This window comes from Thalassophryne amazonica, chromosome 6, assembly GCF_902500255.1.
Source record: "Thalassophryne amazonica chromosome 6, fThaAma1.1, whole genome shotgun sequence".
In the NCBI taxonomy this organism is placed as follows: Eukaryota; Metazoa; Chordata; class Actinopteri; order Batrachoidiformes; family Batrachoididae; genus Thalassophryne; species Thalassophryne amazonica.
Window position 1 is genome coordinate 101,096,393 of NC_047108.1, and position 15,835 is coordinate 101,112,227.

General features: G+C 39.7%; 1 protein-coding gene across 1 annotated transcript in view; it reads right to left on the reverse strand.

The window, feature by feature from the left end:
- Positions 1–15,835, reverse strand: part of zgc:162200 (uncharacterized protein LOC558638 homolog) — a 45,454-nt gene that overhangs the window by 19,002 nt on the left and 10,617 nt on the right. Inside the window, exons 6-7 of the mRNA XM_034172958.1 lie at positions 7,117–8,007; positions 6,396–6,575 (exon numbers count right to left, since the gene is read on the reverse strand). Coding sequence (XP_034028849.1) covers positions 6,396–6,575; positions 7,117–8,007 — 1,071 coding nt within the window. The remainder of the gene's footprint in view (positions 1–6,395; positions 6,576–7,116; positions 8,008–15,835) is intronic.

Below are 15,835 nucleotides of genomic sequence, written 5' to 3' on the forward strand. Positions count from 1 at the left end.
GGCGTAGGGACGCGACCCTCTCGTTCACCAGAGTGCACTCCAACACTTGGCGACTGAGTTGGGGAGCAATAAGCAATGCGACCCCAGCTCTCCGCCTCTCCCCGTGGGCGACGCCAGAAAAATGAAGTGTCCAGCCCCTCTCCAGGAGTTGGGTACCAGAGCCCAAGCTGTGCGTGGAGGTGAGCTGGACTATCTCTAGTCGGTATCTCTCAACCTCCCGCACAAGCTCAGGCTCCTTCCCCCCACTAGCGAGGTGACATTCCATATCCCAACAGCCAGGGGCTGTAAGCATGGACCGGGCCGCCGGGCCACCCGCCCTCGACCGCCACCCAATCCTCTCTGCACCCGACCCCCATGGCCCCCTCTGCAGGTGGTGAACCCACAGGAGGTGTCACCAGTGTGCCCTGGTTGTGCATTGACATCCACTCTATTATACATAATATATGAGTAACTTCTCTATTCATATTCCAGTGAAATATTGACTCAAAAAGATTATTATTACCTTCTTTAGATGAACATTTCAGATATGGTACTTAGTTTTCAACATAAGAATGCTCAATTTCATCAATTTTTGTCAAGTGTAGATGTATTTTTATACCATATCTCAAAAACTGTAATAGCTACAGCTATTTTTTTGGTGCCAAAATGTCCACAATGCACAAGTTTATATTCAACTTCAATATATTTATGGGCCTTAACTGCAACATTTTTAACGTAATAGGACACAAACCAAATTGCCATCCTTGAGTGTATGTAAACTACATAAAGGCTGTATCTCAAGAACCGTTACAGATAGAGACCTAATTTTGGTGTCAAAAATGTCCACAATACCCACGTTTATATTTAACATCAATACATTTATATGCATTTATATACATTTATATTATTTTGGAAAAAATAAATTTTTGCATGTTTTTGGACGGCCATCTTGGATTTTAGGAGTGTTCCCAATTTTTTTTTTGTTTTATCTTTCTAGACTTTTAGTATGTTTTATAAAACAGTTTCAGGGTTCAAATGCCACCAAAATCATTTCTGTTGCAATTTGTTCCGGGTTGACCCCTTTTTTTTCATAAAATGACTGGACTAATATTGTACAATAAATCAATGCATTAATTTTAGTGACAGGCCTCTTGGACACCAGACTGCAGTATTTGGGTCAGAAAGATTTTTTTATTAAACATGCAATATTCTGACCAATAGCAATGACAACTAGAAGCACTCAGAGAGTGCAAACCTCCGCCAAGGCCATGGGGTCACTGACGCCATAACATCTACACGCTGTGGAATCATTGAACCTAAAAAAGTGTAACAATGATGTTTGCTCAGTAGTAAAAAAAGTTTCATCTGCTGTGACTGGATAGCATGTATCCTTAGCGCTTGGCATCACAGTTTATTGCAACTTGCACCTTTCCCAAAAGCTACTGTCATCTGAGCACTGATACTGATATTGCATGTGCTTATAGACAAAAACAAATAAGAGACAAAATTCAATTTATTATTCAACCAAGGCCATAGGGTCACTGACCCTAAAGAGATTCCCTCCTTGGCTTCTTTTTGTCTGTTTCTCTAAAATTGTATATAATAATCATTAGATTATTAATACATAAACAAAAATTTAAGAAATATTACAATTTGAAAACAGCTGCAACTGCTTAATGCTAACTTTTAACATTGAAAATGCCACAGACATGCTAACGCGTTAGCATCAAGATCCACTAAAATTTAATCACTTGTTCCTCTTGTCATTTCCAACCTCCTTGGCGGAGGTAAAAATAAATTTAAGAAATTTACAATTTGAAAACAAATGCACCCGAACGTGATGACAGCTGCAACTGCTTAATGCTAACTTTTAACATTGAAAATGCCATAGACATGCTAACACGCTAGCATCGTGATCCGTTTCACCACTAAAATTTAATCACTTGTTCCTCTTGTCATTTCCAACCACTCCACAAAATTTCATCAAAATCCGTTCAAACCTTTTTGAGTTATCCTGCTGACAGACAGGCAGACAGACAGACATACAGACAGACAAACAAACCCGACCGAAAACATAACCTCCTTGGCGGAGGTAATGAAAGGAGCATGTCCTTCATCACTTCATTTTGCTGACAGACACACAAGCATGGGCAATATTTAAATTGTTTATACACTCAGTCTATCAAGGTTATGCATGCAGAAAAACCAGAGGGGCAAGTCTGAAGATACTGTAATGTGCATTATCGAGTATAATTAAGGTGCACACTGCAGCTCCCATTTCTAAAGTTTCATGGAATTGGGTTTATTATGGAGTTAAAATTGTCTCATTAATATTTGTAAATGCACACAGGGTGATCTACAAATAATCATTGATTTGCAAATGTGTTCAGATATCCACAAATGCAAATTTCATAACTTGTAGATTGGTCTTTGCAAATAATGTTGTATTTGCAAATATAAAACTTAATTTGTAAAAAAAAAAAAAAAAAAAAAAAAATTACATTTGTAAAACTGTAAATTGTATTTGTGAATTGAGTTTCAGCATTTGTGGATCACCAATTACATGCATTCATCGCTTTCCTCTGCGACGTCATTTTGAGACATTCTTTTCGCAAACAGATCCACAAACAAATGCCGACTGATTTACAAATACACACTCATGCACACTGGATATCCACTAGATGGCAGTGTGGTTCCATTGATTGATGTGGCTGAAACTATATGCTCCCGGATGACTCTTTAATCGTGATCGCTGAGTTTTTAAAATGCTTATCGCAAAGCGTTTTTTTATGCCATCATGCAAGTTTTATAAGTCCGCGGACGCTGATCTGTGTAGATACAAATCAGTTTCCTCAGATCCGCGGAGTTTCGAGAATAAATGCCACTCAAAGCCTGGCTGTTGCGACAGTTGTAAAACGGGAGTGGTTGGTTGCTGCAGTGACACTGTGTGGTTCCTGTGTGTGATGCTTAGCTGAATGTAGCATGTGTACATCGCAAACTTTTATAACTTTCAAGTTTTTAAAAGAAGAATTTTGCAGCATGTCTGTGTCACGGAGCACGCACAGGCGCAATGCTGTTTAATACGCTTATTTGAACCACTGTGTTAAAGAGTACAACACTAACACCCCCGCCCCTCTCCCCATGATGAAATCCGCGGCCACATCATGATTTTAAAAAATAATTGACCTTGCAGACAATACCACCACATAGATACCCATCCATCAGACGCCTCCATTACCGTAATGTGAAATGATTTATTCTGAAATGTCGGTCTTCTCTCATCCGGGAGCATATAGATTCAGTTTGCCACATCAATGAATGGAACCACACTGCCATCTAGTGGATATCCAGTGTGCATGAGTGTGTATTTGTAAATCAGTCGGCATTTGTTTATGGATCTGTGTTCGCGAAAAGAATGTCTCAAAATGACGTCGCAGAGGAAAGCGATGAATGCGTGTAATTGGTGATCCACAAATGCTGAAACTCAATTCACAAATACAATTTCCAGTTTTACAAATGTATTTTTTTTTTACAAATTATAATACAACATTATTTGCAAAGACCAATTTACAAGTTACAAATATGAAATAAGACCAATTTACAAGTTACAAATATGAAATCTGCATTTGTGGATATCTGAACACATTTGCAAATCAATGATTATTTGTAGATCACCCTGTGTGCATTTATAAATATTAATGAGACAATTTTAACTCCATAGTTTATTTGTTTTTGAGTAACTACATTTGACAAATCAACAAACTGGTGAGGGGAAAAAACACTGCCTCAACACTGCATTTAATCTATTATTAGACTCTATCGGCTTTGCTCAAAAAGTAAATGAGTCCACCCACCACTTTAATCATATTTTAGATCTTGTTCTGACTTATGGTATGGAAATAGAAGACTTAACAGTATTCCCTGAAAACTCCATTTTGTCTGATCATTTTTTAATAACATTTACATTTACCCTGATGGACTACCCTGCAGTGGGGAATAAGTTTCATTACACTAGAAGTCTTTCAGAAAGCGCTGTAACTAGGTTTAAGGATATGATTCCTTCTTTATGTTCTCTAATGTCATATACCAACACAGAGCAGAGTAGCTACCTAAACTCTGTAAGGGAGTTAGAGTATCTTGTCAATAGTTTTACATCCTCATTGAAGACAACTTTGGATGCTGTAGCTCCTCTGAAAAAGAGAGCTTTAAATCAGAAGTGTCTGACTCCGTGGTATAACTCACAAACTCGTAGCTTAAAGCTGATAACCCGTAAGTTGGAGAGGAAATGGCGTCTCACTAATTTAGAAGATCTTCACTTAGCCTGGAAAAAGAGTTTGTTGCTCTATAAGAAAGCTCTTCGTGAAGCTAGGACATCTTTCTACTCATCACTAATTGAAGAAAATAAGAACCCCAGGTTTCTTTTCAGCACTGTAGCCAGGCTGACAAAGAGTCAGAGCTCTATTGAGCTGAGTATTCCATTAACTTTAACTAGTAATGACTTCATGACTTTCTTTGCTAACAAAATTTTGACTATTAGAGAAAAAATTACTCATAACCATCCCAAAGATGTATCGTTATCTTTGGCTGCTTTCAGTGATGCCGGTATTTGGTTAGACTCTTTCTCTCCGATTGTTCTGTCTGAGTTATTTTCATTAGTTACTTCATCCAAACCATCAACATGCTTATTAGACCCCATTCCTGCCAGGCTGCTCAAGGAAGTCCTACCATTATTTAATGCTTCAATCTTAAATATGATCAATCTATCTTTGTTAGTTGGTTATGTACCACAGGCCCTTTAAGGTGGCAGTAATTAAACCATTACTTAAAAAGCCATCACTTGACCCAGCTATCTTAGCTAATTATAGGCCAATCTCCAACCTTCCTTTTCTCTCAAAGATTCTTGAGAGGGTAGTTGTAAAACAGCTAACTGATCACCTGCAGAGGAATGGTCTATTTGAAGAGTTTCAGTCAGGTTTTAGAATTCATCATAGTACAGAAACAGCATTAGTGAAGGTTACAAATGATCTTCTTATGGCTTCGGACAGTGGACTTATCTCTGTGCTTGTTCTGTTGGACCTCAGTGCTGCTTTTGATACTGTTGACCATAAAATTTTATTACAGAGATTAGAGCATGTCATAGGTATTAAAGGCATTGCGCTGCGGTGGTTTGAATCATATTTGTCTAATAGATTACAGTTTGTTCATGTAAATGGGGAATCTTCTTCACAGACTAAAGTTAATTATGGAGTTCCACAAGGTTCTGTGCTAGGACCAATTTTATTCACTTTATACATGCTTCCCTTGGGCAGTATTATTAGACGGTATTGCTTAAATTTTCATTGTTACGCAGATGATACCCAGCTTTATCTATCCATGAAGCCAGAGGATACGCACCAATTAGCTAAACTGCAGGATTGTCTTACAGACATAAAGACATGGATGACCTCTAATTTCCTGCTTTTAAACTCAGATAAAACTGAAGTTATTGTACTTGGCCCCACAAATCTTAGAAGCATGGTGTCTAACCAGATCGTTACTCTGGATGGCATTTCCCTGATCTCTAGTAATACTGTGAGAAATCTTGGAGTTATTTTTGATCAGGATATGTCATTCAAAGCGCATATTAAACAAATATGTAGGACTGCCTTTTTGCATTTACGCAATATCTCTAAAATCAGAAAGGTCTTGTCTCAGAGTGATGCTGAAAAACTAATTCATGCATTTATTTCCTCTAGGCTGGACTATTGTAATTCATTATTATCAGGTTGTCCTAAAAGTTCCCTAAAAAGCCTTCAGTTGGTTCAGAATGCTGCAGCTAGAGTACTGACGGGGACTAGCAGGAGAGAGCATATCTCACCCGTGTTGGCCTCCCTTCATTGGCTTCCTGTTAATGCTAGAATAGAATTTAAAATTCTTCTTCTTACTTATAAGGTTTTGAATAATCAGGTCCCATCTTATCTTAGGGACCTTGTAGTACCATATTACCCCATTAGAGCGCTTCGCTCTCAGACTGCGGGCTTACTTGTAGTTCCTAGGGTTTGTAAGAGTAGAATGGGAGGCAGAGCCTTCAGCTTTCAGGCTCCTCTCCTGTGGAACCAGCTCCCAATTCAGATCAGGGAGACAGATACCCTCTCTACTTTTAAGATTAGGCTTAAAACTTTCCTTTTCGCTAAGGCTTATAGTTAGGGCTGGATCGGGTGACCCTGGACCATCCCTTGGTTATGTTGCTTTAGACGTAGACTGTGTTTCATAATTATTGTATGGCCTTGCCTTGCAATGTGGAGCGCCTTGGGGCAACTGTTTGTTGTGATTTGGCGCTATACAAGAAAAAAGTTGATTGATTGATTGATTGATGTAGGTGAAAAAATAAATAAAAACAGAACAATCTCACATGATAAGTTCTTGTAGTGTAATACCTGTTTATTTGCCTTGAGGACAGTCCTGAGAGTAGCAATCTGCTCTCTCTTTGTGCTGAGAAGGGATTTGAGTTTTAGTACTTCCTCCAAGAGGCTTTCCGCATCTCGCTCAGACTCTCCACTGCTGTTGAGCATTGAGTAAGGTAACGCACCCCTTTGACGACAGAGGTCCACTGCCACCTGAGGGAACACAAAAACCCAGAAATATGAGTAATTTAATTTTTGTGTTTGACTGTGCCACTGTAACATTTTGTTCATAATGTCTGTGCTTGAAAATGGTTGCTGAGAACAGTGACATGTGGAAGCGATGGGAGTAAATAACCACAATCTAAAACATTCATCTTAAATTTATAAACAAAACTGCAAATGAATATTCAGAAATATAATACATATAAAAACACACCAGGTGCTTCTCTGCTAAACACACCTTATAGACCTTATTGCTTAAATGGACTTTTCTTGTCAGGAGTCCCAGATCAACACTGAACTCTGAATCCAATCACTTACACTGACACTATAGAAGGTGGATCAGCCTGGCACCGTAAACATTTGGCTATCTAATCTGTTTAGAAACAAAATGAAGCTGGAAAGCTTTGTCCAGAAAAATGTCACAGATGATGTAAAAGAAGAAGCAAATTTCATCTTACAAACAATCCCTGAAATAGACTATCACGAATAAATGTCTGAGAAAGGACAGCTGTTACAAACCATGACATCTTACCCTGAGGTGTTTGATCTGGCAGCGGATGACTGCCACCAAGTTTCTGACGTTGGAGGGGTCCCTGAAGTCCAGAGTGGGGGACCCGGGACAATTAGGAGTGTCTCTGCTAGCTCCAGCACTGTCCACCTCGCCCATAAACTGCAAAGCCGCAGCTTTAGAGATGAACAGGTCATTGGTACGCTGCTGCTGCAGCTTCTTCTGGGAGCTGTGCTGGGGGTACATGTGGTATGACCTTCGGCCGCTGCTTCCTCCACTACTCGTCCTGGCACCATCACGGTAATAGTCCAGGGTGACCCGTTTGGGGGTCAAGTTGTTGCACACACAGATGTGGTGGTAGAGGTTGGACAACTCCTCAGAGAAGGCTAGTAACTCTTCCTGGGCAACACTCAAGTGGCCTTCAGAATCAATTGCCACTTTACGTGTGGCTCCAATCTCCTTCTCCAGCTCACTGATGCGCTCCTGGTCCTGCTTGCTTGACTTGATGCACTGACGGATCTTGTCAGCCAGCTCCTGGGCCTCAGCTCTCCAGTGGTCCTTTTCCTGCTTGTAGCGCTGCTCCAGAGTGTTATAACGAGCTCCTGCCTGAGACAGTTCATCTCGTAGCTTCAGAAGCTCTTCACTGGCTGCACGCATACGTGCCTCCAGCACCTCCTTGCTCTTGGTGTCCAGCTCATAGTCAGTGACAGCAATCAGAGTGTCCATGTTGTCGCCGTCATCACCCCTCTTGTCTTCAGTTTCCCGGACATTCTTTTGGCTGCCTTGCACAGCTTCCAGCTGTTGGGTGAGCGATCCTACCTTGTCCTCTTGCTGACTGAGGGCCTGTCTGGACATTACCAGCTGCATTTGCAGTTCCTCCACTTTGCTAGCCAAACTAGACTTCTCTCGTTCTGCCTGAGTGGTCAAACACAAAGAAATAATATCAGATATGCACAATAAATAAATAAAAATCATCCCTTTCTATCATTATAAATGAAAATACCAGTATTATCATTTTCTATTTTACAAAGTGTTCTTAATGCATCTGTATTACAGCAGTGCACTAAAAACAATATTTCTCCAAGTTCACCACTACGCTCCCAACTGGCGGCCAGGAACCTGCTACTGAGAAGTCCGAAGAGGTGACAGCGGCAGCCAGTGCAGCCATCTACTGCATAACTAACCATCGCCTGGAAATCCTAATGTGTCTTTAACATTATGTCTATAATGCCTTTTCACAAACTAAAGACTAGTTTACATGGCTTCATTATTTTTTTTTTCAACTTCTCTATGCTCATTCGCAGTATGTTTTTGGCACCCAACGGCTTAGAATTTTTTTCTCCTCTCGTTCAGTTCTTCCATCAAGCAAGATGTCTTCCTGCATTATAATTTTCTATGTAAGTGAAGGTTCAACTTGCAAGTCTTTTTTGTCTTTTTGTCACACAAAGAAACAAATATTCCAATAAATTGTTTTTAAACCACTGATATATTTGTTGAACATCAGACAAGACAATTTATTGAATTAAAATAAGTTATCAGGCCACCCCATTTCTATTAAAATGATTTGTCTGGTTGTTATGCTCCAAAGTAGTGCACTGACTTCTCTCCTGCTAGTGCTTTCTTGTCATAAAAAAGAAAAGTTAAAATAAAGTAACATTTTATTTCTCTTTCCACAATTTGTAGGTAACCTGGGAGACGGTGCAGTAAAGCTGAAATAGAAAAATTAGTGCAGATGATGTGATATTTGACATAGGGGTGGTGGCCAAGCAATTAAGTGTACTTGTTTTCAGGTACAGAAGGTTCCTAGTTCAAGCCCCACCCCCACCCATTATCTATCTACAACCCCTGGCAAAAAAAATTATGGAATCACCGGCCTCGGAGGATGTTCATTCAGTTGTTTAATTTTGTAGAAAAAAAGCAGATCACAGACATGACACAAAACTAAAGTCACTTCAAATGGCAACTTTCTGACTTTAAGAAACACTATAAGAAATCAGGAAAATAAATTGTGGCAGTTAGTAACGGTTACTTTTTTAGACCAAGCAGAGGGAAAAAAATATGCAATCATTCAATTCTGAGGAAAAAATTATGGAATCATGAAAAACAAAAGAACGCTCCAACACATCACTAGTATTTTGTTGCACCACCTCTGGCTTTTTTAACAGCTTGCAGTCTCTGAGGCATGGACTTAATGAGTGACAAACAGTACTCTTCATCAATCTGGCTCCAAGTTTCTCTGATTGCTGTTGTCAGATCAGCTTTGCAGGTTGGAGCCTTGTCATGGGATAAGAAAAGTGTCCAAAATATCAACGTAAACTTATTGCATTTATTGATGATGTAATGGCAGCCATCTCCCCAGTGCCTTTACCTGACATGCAGCCCCATATCACCAATGACTGTGGAAATTTACATGTTCTCTTCAGGCAGTCATCTTTATAAATCTCATTGGAACGGCACCAAACAAAAGTTCCAGCATCATCACCTTGCCCAATGCAGATTCGAGATTCATCACTGAATATGACTTTCATCCAGTCATCCACAGTCCACGATTGCTTTTCCTTAGCCCATTGTAACCTTGTTTTTTTCTGTTTAGGTGTTAATGATGGCTTTCGTTTAGCTTTTCTGTATGTAAATCCCATTTCCTTTAGGCGGTTTCTTACAGTTCGGTCACAGACGTTGACTCCAGTTTCCTCCCATTCGTTCCTCATTTGTTTTGTTGTGCATTTTCGATTTTTGAGACATACTGCTTTAAGTTTTCTGTCTTGACGCTTTGATGTCTTCCTTGGTCTACCAGTATGTTTGCCTTTAACAACCTTCCCATGTTTGTATTTGGTCCAGAGTTTAGACACAGCTGACTGTGAACAACCAACATCTTTTGCAACATTGCGTGATGATTTACCCTCTTTTAAGAGTTTGATAATCCTCTCCTTTGTTTCAATTGAGATCTCTTGTGTTGGAGCCCTGATTCATGTCAGTCCACTTGGTGCAAAAGCTCTCCAAGGTGTGATCACTCCTTTTAGATGCAGACTAACGAGCAGATCCGATTTGATGCAGGTGTTAGTTTTGGGGATGAAAATTTACAGGGTGATTCCATAATTTATTCCTCAGAATTGAGTGAGTCCATATTTTTTTCCGTCTGCTCGGTCTAAAAAAGTAACCGTTACTGACTGCCACAATTATTTTTCCTGATTTCTTATAGTGTTTCTTAAAGCCAGAAAGTTGCCATTTGAAATGACTTTAGTTTTGTGTCATGTCTGTGATCTGCTTTTTTCTACAAAATTAAACAAATGAATGAACATCCTCCGAGGCCGGTGATTCCATAATTATTGCCAGGGGTTGTAATATGGAGTCGCACCAGGAAGAGCATCCAGCAATGTGTGCCAACTCAACATACAGATCTCCCTTGGATCTGATGTGGTGACCCTGAGTGAAAACAAGGAAGCAGCCCTTGTTTTCAAAAACCAACCAGTATTACTTATTTTACATGATATATACACATGATATTTTACATGATACAAGACGTATCGTTATCTTTGGCTGCTTTCAGTGATGCCGGTATTTGGTTAGACTCTTTCTCTCCGATTGTTCTGTCTGAGTTATTTTCATTAGTTACTTCATCCAAACCATCAACATGTTTATTAGACCCCATTCCTACCAGGCTGCTCAAGGAAGCCCTTCCATTATTTAATGCTTCGATCTTAAATATGATCAATCTATCTTTGTTAGTTGGCTATGTACCACAGGCTTTTAAGGTGGCAGTAATTAAACCATTACTTAAAAAGCCATCACTTGACCCAGCTATCTTAGCTAATTATAGGCCAATCTCCAACCTTCCTTTTCTCTCAAAAATTCTTGAAAGGGTAGTTGTAAAACAGCTAACTGATCATCTGCAGAGGAATGGTCTATTTGAAGAGTTTCAGTCAGGTTTTAGAATTCATCATAGTACAGAAACAGCATTAGTGAAGGTTACAAATGATCTTCTTATGGCCTCGGACAGTGGACTCATCTCTGTGCTTGTTCTGTTAGACCTCAGTGCTGCTTTTGATACTGTTGACCATAAAATTTTATTACAGAGATTAGAGCATGCCATAGGTATTAAAGGCACTGCGCTGCGGTGGTTTGAATCATATTTGTCTAATAGATTACAATTTGTTCATGTAAATGGGGAATCTTCTTCACAGACTAAAGTTAATTATGGAGTTCCACAAGGTTCTGTGCTAGGACCAATTTTATTCACTTTATACATGCTTCCCTTAGGCAGTATTATTAGACGGTATTGCTTAAATTTTCATTGTTACGCAGATGATACCCAGCTTTATCTATCCATGAAGCCAGAGGACACACACCAATTAGCTAAACTGCAGGATTGTCTTACAGACATAAAGACATGGATGACCTCTAATTTCCTGCTTTTAAACTCAGATAAAACTGAAGTTATTGTACTTGGCCCCACAAATCTTAGAAACATGGTGTCTAACCAGATCCTTACTCTGGATGGCATTACCCTGACCTCTAGTAATACTGTGAGAAATATTGGAGTCATTTTGATCAGGATATGTCATTCAAAGCGCATATTAACAAATATGTAGGACTGCTTTTTTGCATTTACGCAATATCTCTAAAATCAGAAAGGTCTTGTCTCAGAGTGATGCTGAAAAACTAATTCATGCATTTATTTCCTCTAGGCTGGACTATTGTAATTCATTATTATCAGGTTGTCCTAAAAGTTCCCTAAAAAGCCTTCAGTTAATTCAAAATGCTGCAGCTAGAGTACTGACGGGGACTAGAAGGAGAGAGCATATCTCACCCATATTGGCCTCTCTTCATTGGCTTCCTGTTAATTCTAGAATAGAATTTAAAATTCTTCTTCTTACTTATAAGGTTTTGAATAATCAGGTCCCATCTTATCTTAGGGACCTCGTAGTACCATATCACCCCAATAGAGCGCTTCGCTCTCAGACTGCAGGCTTACTTGTAGTTCCTAGGGTTTGTAAGAGTAGAATGGGAGGCAGAGCCTTCAGCTTTCAGGCTCCTCTCCTGTGGAACCAGCTCCCAATTCAGATCAGGGAGACAGACACCCTCTCTACTTTTAAGATTAGGCTTAAAACTTTCCTTTTTGCTAAAGCTTATAGTTAGGGCTGGATCAGGTGACCCTGAACCATCCCTTAGTTATGCTGCTATAGACGTAGACTGCTGGGGGGTTCCCATGATGCACTGTTTCTTTCTCTTTTTGCTCTGTATGCACCACTCTGCATTTAATCATTAGTGATCGATCTCTGCTCCCCTCCACAGCATGTCTTTTTCCTGGTTCTCTCCCTCAGCCCCAACCAGTCCCAGCAGAAGACTGCCCCTCCCTGAGCCTGGTTCTGCTGGAGGTTTCTTCCTGTTAAAAGGGAGTTTTTCCTTCCCACTGTAGCCAAGTGCTTGCTCACAGGGGGTCGTTTTGACTGTTGGGGTTTTACATAATTATTGTATGGCCTTACCTTACAATATAAAGCGCCTTGGGGCAACTGTTTGTTGTGATTTGGCGCTATATAAAAAAAAATTAATTGATTGATTGATTGATGTGCCATCCCCAAATTTAAAGGCATTATGAATCATGATGAGAACAATGATTGTTCAACAAACATACATTTCTTAATTGCCTTTTATTTATTACTCAAAACATTACTGGCTCTTTGGTGGCTTAAACACATCAAATGAGTTTTCCCAAATGGGTTCATTAATACAATTATAAAGTTTCACTCCATTTAAGAGGATGTGGGTGACAGCAGGAAGTAGAACAAGTTTCTGTCAATAGTCAGAGATTAATCTGTGTAGCAACCTCACAAACATACTGCAGCTCACCTTAAAACAAGACAATAGAATTAGGAGGGACATTATTACACCAGAACAGTTTTTAAAACTACTGTTTGTTGTAAAATTTGGCTGGAGCCTCAATGACCTCTAATTCCATGATTGTGCATGTAGAATTTCCCTTGCTCTTAAAGGAGACCTGCATTGAAAAAAATGCAGTCAGATTTTTTTGAACAAAAAAATGACTTACATTTACACATGAGATCCTTCTGAATGTAGTAAAGTAAATCTGCAAGCCCAGATCTGTCATTCAACGGAGAAATCTTCATTTGAAAATTACAAAATTACAGCTAACATTTAGCCCTCCGCAAATTGTCCCTCTCATCATGGACGCTGCCGAGACGTCACGGACAAGACCCTCTCCCAGCATGCATTGCGCCAACTGTAATTTGTGGATTTACGTCAGTTTGCATCTGCACCTTTTTCTTGTCTTATACGGAAGGATCTACTTTTTTTAAAACTTCATATTGTCTTGTGGCACGTTTGGTGAGTACACATTTCTTTTATTTGTGCTTGAAAATTATTTTGGGGGACTTTTTCATACGCCCGTTTGATTGAGTGGTGTCGCAATGAAAATCTACTGTCTTTCGCCTCCGGTACCATCGCGGGATATGAGGCGAGACCCGCAAAGAATCCCAGTCATTAAAAATATATAAACCTCTCTCAGCATCCATGGAGCTCTGGGGCTCCGATCGCTGAGACGTGCGGTGCTGTGGATTTTGCCGCAAGAAGTCCGTCCTTGCAGCAACAGGTGTACCGGCCGCTTCGCATTAAAACAGCGAGTGTAATCTCAGGACTTGTGCCAAGTGTGCTGCAGCTCCATTCAGTAGACAGAGAGGTGATGCCAGTGTTGTGCGCTGAATCTGGCACAACACCAGCTGCAAAGCAGACACGGGCGGTGTGAGTGGCCCGCGTCGGCGGTTAACGAGCCCGCAGACTTAATAAGCGCAGCGGAGGCAGAGAGCGGGAGAGGAAGAACGGCGCCCGCTGTTGATGTCGTTGCTGATCTGAGCACACAGATCTGTATCTCACATTCATTGCAGCTTACTTTTGGATGTTGAAACCAGGACGTGTATAAGTAACATTACTAACAGATAAAATCAATTTCAATGCAGGATCGGACTGAAGGCGGGAGCGCGTCGTCTTGCCCCTTACGATATGGAAATGATACGGCTGTACAAACTGTTTTCACAGAGGGCTAAATTTTAGCTGCAAATTTGTCATTTTTAAACGAAGATTTCGCCGCTGAATTACAAATTTGGGCTTACAGATTTACTTTACTGCATTCACAAGGGTCTTATAAATACATATCAGCTATTTATTTCTGAAATCTGACCACATTTATTTCAATGCAGGTCTACTTTAACAAAATTTGGGGCAAAAACAGCTCGTTCAAAAGGTGTGAGGGAAGACATAACATGAGCCTGGATGTGGCAAACAACACTTCAGTATCATTTCAAGAGATATGGAAAAGGTCAAACTCTTGTTTCTTATGTACCTACTCGTAAAATTTATTTATTTCTTATATTTTAAGGATTCATTGCCTCAGTTTGTGGTGTATTTCTGACAATATACTTTGCTGTCACATATAGAAATGTGCTGTATCGAGTCTACAGAAAGTGAGATACAGTAAATGTTTATTATATATATTTATAAATAGATATTATATTTATGTTTATTGTATGATGTTCACAAGTCATGTTTTGCAAGTCCAAGCCAAGTCTCAAGTCTTTGAACTTGAGTCTAGTCAAGACTCAAGTCTCCGGCCATGTGGTCTGTCCCTAACACTGCATTGTTAAATCTTATTCGTATTTTGAATTCAGAGCTGCACAACTGTTCATCCATCTAGGGTATCTGGGACACACACCCCACTGTGAAATTTTGTAAAAATTAAAGTGAAATGGTGCAGTCTGGTGCAATCTGACTTGTTATTTGGACAATTTTTGTGACTGTGCATGATCAATTTTTCTGTCAATATTTTTCAGATGACACTTGTCCGTTGAACCTGAACATGACCAGCAGAACTGCTACCAATATTAATTAACATTATAATTACCATCATCATCAACCTTTATAATCTGAAGGTTATAGTGATTTTTTTTTCCTCATCGCCCATTGGTGATATAAATGCACTCTGTTTGGCTATTGGTTGCTCCTGTTTCAGCTCAAGGAAGGACAGAGAGGACAAATTTTGTTGTATATACAATGACAATAAACACCCTAATCATGACCATCATCACCATTATTATTAGCCCTGCTTCCAGAATCAGTGGTGCTCTTTATCGCTTATACATTTGGATTACATCTTAAATTCATGTTCTAAACAATAGGAACCCTAAATTCCATCTGTGTCACTGGGCCAGACAGCACTGGAATGTAACAAGAATGCACTCGAGATAACGAGGTGCAATCAGTTTCTGATGCGGCAGAGGGACCTGACGGAGAGCAATTATAAATTGGTGGAAATCAATCTGTAAACTGAGATCTTGTACCTACAAGGATATGCACAGGTGTTTTTTTTTAATTGACAGAGTCCACCCGCCCGGACTCACCGAAAGCTGATGTAGTTCATGAATCTCAAACCTCAAGTCTTTGAGGTTGACTCACAAGCCAAGTCTGAAGTCACTGTGCAAGTTAAGTCTAACTCACGTCCAAGTTTCAAACTTGAGCCCCCATGTCTGTCTAAATAGAGATATTTTCATATTGGCTGGGTTTTGGATGGTATTAGAATTATGGTGAATAACTGAAAAACAGGAAGGAATAAATAATCAGTAACTTCTTCCTGTTCCTTTTTGAACATGGAATTTGTAATATGTTATTTGCAGTACTGTGATTTCTATTGCGTCCTTTGCCATAATTTCGCATGCACATAATTATTATTTTTATA